Here is an 11,460-nt window from a genome sequence, read left to right on the forward strand (position 1 = left end):
CACGCACGCACGCACGCACGCACACACACACTCCGCGCCCACACACTCTTCGCTATGCGAACCATTCACAACCATGAAGAAGAATACAATTTACAACGATGAATCGTGCGTAGAACGAAGATAATATCCTAAAGCGGTCTGTTCTATGTATACATTTACATATACAATATGGAATATTTCAAATATAAATATATTATGTTAAGGCACTTCACTACTGGCCGGTATATACACGGTTCTCCGACCTTTTTTATACAGTTAATTATATGTGATACAACCTTCGCGGCCTAAAACAAAGAAAAGCGATACGCAAATCAATGATAATGTCCTCGGTCGTAATAAATTAATCTCTTGTCGGACCGTGATCTATGTACAAATTTGAACACATTTTTGTGGTGTGTTATCGGCATTCCGTTGCAGTTCCTTAGCGAAACCTAACTCTCTCCTAACGTTCTGTTATACAACTTCATCGCCCTTTTACAACCTTCCATCTCATCTAATTTTCTCAAATATTCGTTTCTCCATTCTCAAATCCATCATCATCCTGTAACATCGATTTTTCTGTTTTCAGACAGACCAGCTAAGTGACTAGGCCGTTCGATTCTTCAAGCGAGAACTCAACGAAACTCAGGGTGCGTCGATAAGAACTGAACGAGGCCAGGCGTCGTGGGTCTATCAAACCGCCAGAAGCTTCATAGCGATATAGGTAACTCTGGCCTCTTCACACCTAACGTTAGATCCAAGGGCTTGCTCTTCGTCGTGGCTTCCTCTTTCGCGGGACTATCGGGATCGCTATTGTTATCGTTTAATCTACTAGCCTCTTCTGACGACTGACTGGGTCCCGGAGTGCTTCTGCTCGATCTGACACTAAGATCTATCGGTTCGTCTTGCTCCACAGCTAGACCACCTGGACTGGGACTGACCAGAAGCAGGTCGCCGCCTCTGGGCGAAAGTTGAGACGTTGATGGCGTGACTAAACCAGGTGGAGGATACACTAGGCCTAGACCTTGATGAGGATGGTATCCCGTCGTCAATGTAACCGTAGCATTGATCTTCCTAGGTGGAAAATCTCTTTCGGACAAGGTCGGTGATGCGGCGCTGGTTTTGAAGTAACTCAATGCTGAATTACTCCTTGATTCGGTATCTTGACCATCGACACCATCCACCGAGGACGCTCCGCTATCACTTGGTGTGTCCGTTGTCCTTTTATAATTTGGAAGGTACGGTCTGAGGGCGTCCGATGGACTGCTAGGCACGCAAACGCTATCCCTTTGAGCGAAGTTCATTGGGAACATCGGAGAGCCTGGAAGTCGCTGCTGTTGTTGATGCTGTTGTTGTTGTTGTTGTTGTTGTTGTTGGTGTTGTCTATAAAATGGCGGAGGTGTTGTACTAGGTGGCGTACTCGGAGGCTGTTGAGAACTTTCACCGACTCTTTCACGCTCCCTTTGCCAAGCTAACAGACGAAGATGGTTTTGAAGAGCCACGTCATCCGGGTGGGGAGACTTGCTCCCCCTTTCTTGTTCCTGCTTCAGCATCGCCACGTGCAACAGATGCGATTGGAGGGCTAAATCTTCTTGACTAGGTGAAGTACGATCCGTTCCATCTTTGAATACCCCGCTTTGAGGTCCTTGAGCCTGAGGAAGGAATCCTGGTAGAAAGCTTGGTCCAAACGGCGAAACTGCTCCTGGAGTCATATTTTGATTTCCGTTCGTTTGTTCTTGGAGGAGACAGTGGATCTTGAACCAGTTCGAACGACGACCATACCGCGAGCCTGACTTTGACATCCCGACCACGAGACACTTTCGTAGGCGACACGCCTTGCACGATGTACGATTCTTCTTGTTGATCACGCACACGCCGCCGTTCTTGCATTCGGAGATGCTTCCCAGGTTGTTATAGGTGCGCCCGAAGAACGACTGCGAACAGAAGGAAGAAAACAATGGTGAGATGTGGAAATGAAGAGCTTGAAGAGCGGTGTCGAGCTCGCCCATGGTTTGATTTTCGTATCGTGAAAGATGAAATACTACGGCATGTTGACAAAATTTTATTAGCAATGTCAAGTTTCTCTAATTGATCGATTGTTTCACGTACTCTAGAAGCCAAGAATTTGGTCTCGCTTTTTCAATTGTATTTGTATCGAAGATATTATTCATTTTATCATTATAGAATTTATATTACTATTTGCAATAATATCTTTCGCCGATCACAAGATCTGTCTTCTTTTTAGTAATACCAATCCTTAATCCGTTACATTCAGCAGATTGGCGCCACATAGCTTTTCCCTATAACCGAATTCTCCGTATTGAACTCACCTATTAACACGTTTGCCACCGTGCGTCATATACGTGACGCATCAGTTTCGCGCTAGGTATCGTAAGTATGTGTGAACGAGGCTTGGATTCAATGTTTGATAAAATAAAAAAATGCAGTTTTGTCTGCATTCGACGAAGATATTTCTGTATGCAAAATATGAGCAGTGATGGATTACATTTGGCTTGGTGCTACACCAAACGTGTTACGTTGCAAAAATGACTAAATTAATTAACAAGTACAACATATTGAATTGAAATTTCTCTGTAAATAATATAGCCAACGCGTCAAGAAATCCTATGCGCTATACTTTGTACTGAAAGCGAAATACAAGCACATCTTGAGAGAGTGATAAAAAGTGAAATAAATATTTGCAATCGGGGACAATCGCACGATCTCTAATCGAATTCGACCGATAGAGTATCCCAATTTAAAAACATCTTATGCTCGCCAAGAAGTTCTGCAAAACTTCGTTTCAAAAAACTGCTCTACCAAACTATATGTTAGCTTTGCTCGATAGCACTCGAAAAAGTATAAAAATCTTTTAGACGAATTTTCTCCGACTTTCTCATAAAAGATAAATTGTCCAGACTTAAACGCGGAAATCACGATTATAAGCAGTTATATATCGAAAGAGACCGTTCGCCATATAAAAGGTCCATTTGGACTCGTTCAGGCCACGCGCAGATTCTCTGGCGGATTACACGTCAGGCCTTAATGTTCCGCGTGTCACAAGAATTAGCATGCCTCTGTCTAGGAGTGGAAGGTCGAGCAACGGAGGCAGGATCCGCGAAAGGGTGGACAGGGTGGCGCGTCGAAGATGGAGCGTTGTATGCGGCACGGCTGGTCGTAAAGTTAAACGCCTGTCGGCCGACGATAAAACCGACTGGAAAGCGGCGCATCGTGAACTAATTTACGACGCGACGACCCTTCTACCTTGGTGCTCGCTTCGGGGTCTCGACTAGTCGCTAATCGAGTATCTCTCGTGCGCCAAGTACAACTTTTCTTTTCTTTATGTTTTGAATTATTCCACTTTTATTTTTTCTGTTATCTCTATTCTAGGTATTTTTAAACCGTTCTATAAGGCATTTATAGTAGATATAAATATCTGTTGAAGTCGTTAGAACATATAATGGATGGATATAAAGCTTCATAGAAGTAAAGCTTCTATAACGAGCCAAAGCGATTAACTCCACTTGTCGTGAATTTTTGTATTTCGTTACGTAAGCACACGATGAATATACAGTTGTCAAAAAAAGCGAATGACATGAATTAGTCTATCGGAAGAATAAAAACAGTAATTCAATAAATTTAAAAACCAAGTTGTGTAACAGATTCCTGATTAACATAAAATACAATGAATCTTGACGTACACGCGAGGCTCGAGTCTTCAAGAATCTTAAGATCATAAATACGTATTTAACGTCAGAGTTAGAATTTAATCAGAAAGAAACACGGCGAGCCAAGTGTCGTCGAAAGCCGGAAAGGCTCTAACTGTGTTCCTCACCTGACGCAGCCACGTGGGCGGTCTGGTAACCGTTCGAAGCCGAAAAGCTCTCATAGCGGTACCTGTTCCAAATCGGATCGACGAATCATCCAGAAAAAGTGTCCACCGTATCGATCCATGACCTAAAATTTATACTTCGATAATGCGTCCAGATTACTCGAACGTGCGTCATCAGTGAATCACTCTGACTACCGGTAATCTCACGTATATTTTCAACCAACCAGCACTTTCTCGTCTGTCTTCGTACGACTGCAACAGACTCGACGAGTAAACGGGAAGCAAAGTTACACGTGTCCAACAGAAGGTCCATGCGCGATGATCGAGGAGAAACGCGGAATCGAAGGATTCCAGTGTCAAGGAGGCAGATCCGATGGCGATGATTAATCGCCGAGGTTCAGGAACAACGGCGTACACTCGATAAAGTGGTAATGATCGCGAGATGAAAACGGACCAGCGGTACCTCGGGCTGTAATCTCTCGATCTTAGATGAACAGGCGCGAGCTCGAAAAGCCTCCCGTATGCCAGATGATCCCTGGCTGTCACCGCAACTGCGTGAAAGAGGTCACGATGCCACCGTGTGCACGCGAGAGATAGTATGGTTCGAACCGATCGCTTCCGCCTACGAAATTCTCCTTGCTCGGAGATATTTACGATCCAGAGTACGTAGGATATCGAGTATTTTTTTATGTGGTAGATGTGTCGTGGAATTTGGGATAGCGAACGTTAGAAACTATAATGAATGTCTATTTAAAAGTATCGGGGTTCTGAAGTATCGAGATCAATTTGGTTCTTGTATAAAAATTAAATTAAGTTCCAAAATATACATACTTAAGGAAATTAATCTACGATATATAGTCCAATTTATATAGCATAAGAATGTTTACGAAATTAGGAACACTACCACCTTCATAACCTGCCACAACCTACATCCCCAAATCGATCGATGATTCTTTCGAAGAAAACGCGAGGGTTGGAGAGCGCGTTTCACGCGGTGATTGCGTGTCGCTGCGACTCACAATCAGAGTCAGCTGCTGGGCTTGTGTATCTTGACCGTAGAGAGCAAACGAGGTGAACAACGGGATTCGCGAGGAAGGATTACGTAACAGGCGCGTGTGATTCGTGGCGTTTCCAAGCGTTTTTTTTTTCTTTTCCTTTTTCCCCTTTGACTGGTCCTGGTCCGGTCGCGAATCACGTACTCCAGAAAATCAGAATCGGCGTAGAAAACGTTCCTCGACTGTCGTAGCGAGCCATTTAGGGTCGACCGCGACAAATCCGTCATGGACAGGCCACGAGATTAGCGCAAATCAACAGGCACGCCCGGAATCTCGGACCGATTTGTAACGCCTTATAGAAACGCCGCCGGGGAAAACGTTTGTCCGTGATCGTGAACGGCCGCCGAGCGCGGGAAAGCTTAACAAATTGTCGATGAAAAATGCAGCAGATCGTTTCTCGTATAGACTCGGGCAATCCTACGTACAGTTGCTCACGAAGGGATTCCAACGCTTATAGACACGTTTTATGAATGTACTGTGTGATTTTACTAGCATCGTAATGAGACACGATTATCGTTATTGTATTGACATAATTTATGACAAATATGCAAATATATATAGGGTATAACATAACGAGGTATAATAAAATATAACGTATTTGCATTATACATAACATAAAGAAATTCGGTATTTGGAACCATCTTTAAAATATGTTGCAGATGGTTTACGTTGATACTGTATACTAATTATTTTCTAAATATATGTTTGCAACTTCTTCCTCCCATATACATTTCCAGATTAGTTTCTTTTACCGATAAAACCTAAACATCAAATTTGAAAATATTTAGTATAAAAAATAGTACGTATATTCTTCGAATTAAACTCGTATTAAACTTTACTCGTCCATGCTACTTATCTCACTCTACTTATTAAATTCTACTTAGAGGAATGTTCGTCTATTACAAAATAACTGCTCGATAAACTATGCTTCGATAAAAACAGACCAACAAAAAGTCTAAACTACCGACAACTGCTTAAAAGTCAAGCACTTCCAAAAGCGTATTCAAAAAAGTACAGTCATCCTCGCACTCCATTTCTACAGGGAGCGAGAACGAGCGCAGACCCTCGTTATTAACTCGAAATCGTCGTTCGGCCATATACCGAACGCATCCATATTCGTATTAATCGCCGGTCGTCCAGTTCCAAGTATCGGCCGCAAATTTTCCGAACTACCATTTCAGTCTGGTTCGAAAATTGCTGCTAGCGAACCACGTCTCGGTAGCGGGGCGATTTACAGCGTCGATCAATTTCGTCGTGTGCCGAACACGGGCAACGTTTCCTCGAGTCGGCGTCGGGAATGCGATTGGCACGGCGTGTTCGCCGCGGGAACAATTTCCTCGAGCAGATCGATGAAAAAAACGCGAGCATGCCGATAGTTTCCCGCACGTGACGGGAATCGAACGTCGACCGGCAGTCGGCGCCCGTTTCGAGTCACCGATTGTAAACACGCTCCTCTAGCGAGTTTAGCGGGCTTCGTTGCAGAGAGAAGGAAAGGGAATCGACGTTTCTGGGAACTCAATTTTCGATGGACATGTTGGTCAATTTAACCGAAGTACTCTCGTTTTCGAGCGTGCTCCGTGAATTTTCCCGATCTTCGCTCGCCTAACGTCCGGATCGTCTCGAACGATCGTCTCGAGCGAGCATCTTTAACGACTTAGAAATTTATAAAAGCAAACCAAAAATTGGGCGATAGAAAATGATCGAACTTGTGATTTTTTTCCGGCCAGACACTGTCAGCCGTTTTCAAACATTGTACGACGTCGCGCGATCGAGCTAAGTGAGCTTGCAAACATCTGCTTTCGTGAGCCGACAGACGGATGACGTCACGAGTTAACGCGATTAGAGGGGAGTATCCGCCTCGAGGTTGAAGTAATTTTCACCAGATACACGAGTGTCGATTTTTAAACGCGCCTGTGGATGAACAATAAGATGGAGACTGGCATTATGTAAACGTTGAATCGGCGGTGATTAAAGGAAATGGCTTAATCGGTACGCTCGTTGTATAATACGAGACTAATACTCATTAGCGATGGAAATTTGTCACGAGCTTTGATCGATGTTCGGCATTCGAATCTTTATATATCTACACGGAGAGGAGAATTAGGGTATTTGTATCGAAAAATTTTGTAATCCCGTGACGAATTACTCGCGTCTGAAATGTCACGAATCGTTTTCTTCGTGTTTGTACTTTCGCTGATAAATGTATGAACATAGACATCACTGTACCGTGCGCGTTATTCAAATTTCCGATCCTCTTTGCAGTAATACATCACGATAATCAATTACGCTAGAACCTCATTCCGCTGGATCAGCCGAAGAATAAACGGTTCATACCAAGTCTCTTCCACGTTTCTTTCTCGCCAAGAAATGAAAATCGCGTTTAGTTAAATTCGGTCAATCCATACTGCTGGTTTTAATAAACGAAATTCGAAGAAATGAAATTCAAAGCCTCGTTGGAATCCGACGAAAGAAAAATTCTCCGCTATTCGGTAACCAGAGGCCACGTCTTAGTCGCTTGACAAAACCCAATCCAAATTCAAAATTTGATCAGCATCGCCAAGAAAAATGCCGTTTCATCGTCACGAACTACATATTTTTTCTCATTTTCATTCGAGAAACGCGAAATCTCGTCGGAATCTTGAATGAGAAGGATCCCAGCCACGCAACCATCCACAAAACGGATGCAAACGTACGAAACCACAATCGAATGCGTGAAACCACGAGACGAGTATTTCCCCACCTCGCAATTCGAAGCGCGTGACTGGAGCGAAGCATCGTGACCCTGATACGCGCGCGATTCAAGCGGCGGCGATTCGCGGAACACGCGTCATCCTCGTCCCAACGAATCTGTTCGCGTTCACGTTTCCTTCCTCCATGACTTTCCCAGTGAGGATGACTAGTCGTTGCATCGCTTTGCTCGCTCTGAATTCCGTGGCCTGGCACCTAGTGGTACCACCTGTTTATGACCACGGATCGATCACCCAAGCCCTCGTCACGCCGGGAAATCGCGTTTTCCTCTGGCTGTCTAGCAAACGATAGAGGCCGTTCCACGTAACGATTTATCTAGATCTGCGGTGCTATTTCTAGCTGTCCCGATGACGATTGCCACGCGAGAATAACACGTACCTCGTACTCGCTCTTTTATCCAAGCGCCTCGATTCGCTCGATTCGCTCGATGCATGATCGACCTCGCGGCACGATCGATATTCCAACGATTGATTCCTCCTCGTTAAGATTTCAGTTTGTTTAACGTTCAGCAGCCTTTGACCGATCTCCGTTTATATCTTCGGGTAGATCGGAAGTGAAATTGAAAATTCAATTTTGAAATGTGAGATCGTAAAAAGTATCAAAATTATGAAACAGCTGCTTATTGTCCGATTTTACATATCTATATGATATTACCGAAACCGCAATAGCCTAAATGTAACTTTATATTTAATAAAGTAAGAATTTTGAAAACGAGAAAAATAAAATTATCAGTTACGTGTTGTCGATGCCCTAATTTCACGCGTCTATTTAACGTTAACGAAGAACTAGAGCTATCTAACGTTAACTTCATAAGTAATATTAAAATCATTAACGAAAGATGAAGATAACCAGCCCAAATTCTTCGAAAAATAGTACTTTCTATCCCATCGATATATATCTGTTTCCAATTTGTTGTTTTCAGGAGACAGCAAGGAATTTGGGAGAAAGACGGTTAAGCGCGGTTTCGTTGGAAGATCGAGAGGATTTTTTGGCCAACAGCCAGGGAAACCCAACTGAAACGGGATCGCTGAAAACCGACGGACTGTTTCTGACGTCATGCCGCCACGGAGACCTTGGCTGACGTGCGTCCTGCATGCTGAACACCGGTGCCACTCTCGTTTTCGTTTCGAGTTCGAGCATTGCGTCGCGTTGTAGATCGGACATCGTGATTGCGGCATCGTTCGAGTTCGATGGAACGCGATAGAGAAATTGAATTAGAGACGAAGGCTATTTAAATGTAGAACAATTTTCTACCTATGCTTCGATATTTGCTTCTCTGTTTGGATTTGCTTAGGACGGTGTTTTCAGGAATTATTCTACCGTGGACAGTAGAAAATTCCTTTTAGAATATAGCCGCTAAAATCTATGTAATAATATCACGTATAAATGCGACACGTGGATCAAGGCACATGGAAGAGCGTTTAAATGTAAGTTTCTAAAAATTGTATTTTTTAAACGAATTCCTCGACGTCTCAACCTGTGCTGCATACATATAATTATAATATAATACATATAATTGGCAAAAGAATAAAATAAAAATAAAAAATAGCGATACAAGAAATACGAGAATCATTGAAAATTTGAAAAAATTCTCCTTTCAAAATTGGATCTTGACAAGAATAGTTTGAACGAAAAGATTAAGACCTACTTGGCTGATTGTTTCGAAGCTTTAAACGTACACCGTCTTATTCATTGCACAGCCTGTGACAGAATGAATCGAACCTCTTGTATTTCTTTCATAAAGAAATAAATCTTTGTTACACACGATTCATGAATAAGAAATGACGAGGCATAAGAAAAAAGCGGAGAATCTTTGAAGTTGTTCGACATACATAAACATGATTACATCTTTTCTAATCCGAGGTATATCTGATCTGAACGAAAGACAAACTCCATTAAGATTGATCGTTTAATTCCTAAAAAATTGAACGCTAATGAAGATACGTTCAAGAAATAAAATCAACTGATTAATCGATTATTTCGATCTCGATACTCTTTTTATCGCGTGACGAATTAACATTCTCTCGTGGAAAAGTATTTTGCTGGAAAAAACCTTGCCGATCATAGGAAAGCGTCAAGTGTTACAGGGATTTTAATGCCTCGTCATCGCAGTTCACGCGGTTTCGCGCGCTTTTATGACACTGAATGCTTCCATGCCGGTGTAGCAGATTGAATTGCAGATCGCGCGTCGACAGTTCCTAACTGCAGGAACAATGAACGACCGTCATTGTATGCTGATGCTTCATCGCGATTTTGTACGTTCGTTTAGCTGGCGCTACGCACGACGGAAACGTATTTCAACGGAACGACACCTGAACATGGAACTACTCTGTTTTCTAAGAAATATCTAGGTTTCACAGTAGAATCATTAATAATTTGATCGATGGTGGAAATTCATGACACGTGTTGATTTAACAGCTCGAAAAACTCCTCAAGATTGATCGCTTCGCGGAGAATGCGACGCTATGCGGTACGTTAGTTTTTCTTAATATAGTTGAGGAACTGGAACTTTTTATCACACAACTCGTTCTTGAAGTTTTTATATATTTTCTTCTTACGAGCGATTGTCAGAATATTTGGAACTAGTTTTCGTTGAATTTTAAAGTTTAACCGTTTCATCGATTCACTTGATAATTTGATTATTAATTTACGGTTAAAATAATATCGACGTTCGATAGTAATTTAGAATTTTGACGAATCTGTTATTTAGTACTTTATTGGATGACATAACATCCGATCTAGACGCTCAAAGATCGAGAATCTGTAGCATGAAGTTGAGTAAAAAGTTATTGAATAAACAGGCTATTAAAAGCGTATTTTCCGATTCACGGTATGTTAAAGAACAATACGCGCCAACGTACTTCCTGGTCTGAGCACACGTGCACGGCAACATCATAATTTATACTTCTTTACGTACCAAGCGTAACATTAGGCGGCCCGCAATTGATTATCACCAGTCTATTACTTCTATCTGAAGCGATAAAATGGCAAAAGGTTGCATTTATTTATGCTAACACGACGAGTATGCATCTAATTTATGACACATCGACTACATTCTTCGATTCGATCGAACTCTAAGAATAGTAACTGAATATCGTGTATTCCCAGAATTCTTCTATCCGTTTTTATTATTATTTTTCCACTGAAACTGGATTATTTTTACCTACCATATTTTCACTTCTATCGCTACATGTAAATACGTATAGAAAAATTAAAGGGAAAAATTGAATGCAGCATCTGTGCACGATAGAAGCCCGATAAAATTCACGTAGCAAGTTATCAAAGCCTTCTTTTACTTCATCTTTTTAATAAATGTAATACATCGTGTTGCTAGTAACAACTTGTGTCAATTTTCGTTAAAGTTTGTGGTATAACGAGACATTCCTTTTATAGTTTACCGATCACCTTCTTGACCGGTGTACTTGTGAAACTGACGATGATATAGAAATAGCATTAGGATGATTTTAAACGTTGCGATAGTTGCTCCGGTAGAAAGTAAAAATATTAAAGGCAAAATAAACAAACGAATCGTCCAATTAAAACAGAGACAAGAAAAAAGAAAAATCTTCTACGGAATACGTTTCTTACAATCATACCACTTTCTAAACCGATCAATCTCCAGTTGCACAAAATTACACAGTTAAAGAGAAAAAGCAAAAATCGATATAATCGATATTCCACATCCCCGATTCCTCCATTCACCGTTAAATCCTCCGTCTTTCGATAGAAATCAGCCTAGTCCATCCTACAAGAGTCTTCTGTGCGACATTCGAAGCTTCTTGGAGCTCGGTGCGCGAAGCGTTCCGCTTCAGGAAGTCATCGATCTTGCAGCGGCGAGACGAGCCA

At 42.0% G+C, this 11,460-nt stretch overlaps 1 protein-coding gene across 4 annotated transcripts in view; it reads right to left on the bottom strand.

Moving 5' to 3' along the window:
* LOC100741739 (zygotic gap protein knirps-like) overlaps positions 1-11,460 on the bottom strand; it is a 118,323-nt gene that overhangs the window by 725 nt on the left and 106,138 nt on the right. For all 4 annotated transcript variants that reach the window (XM_033320077.1, XM_003488465.4, XM_024366782.2 and 1 more), the window contains one exon: positions 32-1,913. In XM_033320077.1, coding sequence (XP_033175968.1) covers positions 690-1,913 — 1,224 coding nt within the window. In that variant the 3' untranslated portion in view covers positions 32-689. The remainder of the gene's footprint in view (positions 1-31; positions 1,914-11,460) is intronic.

This window comes from Bombus impatiens, unplaced genomic scaffold (genome assembly GCF_000188095.3).
Source record: "Bombus impatiens unplaced genomic scaffold, BIMP_2.2 scf_0235, whole genome shotgun sequence".
In the NCBI taxonomy this organism is placed as follows: Eukaryota; Metazoa; Arthropoda; class Insecta; order Hymenoptera; family Apidae; genus Bombus; species Bombus impatiens.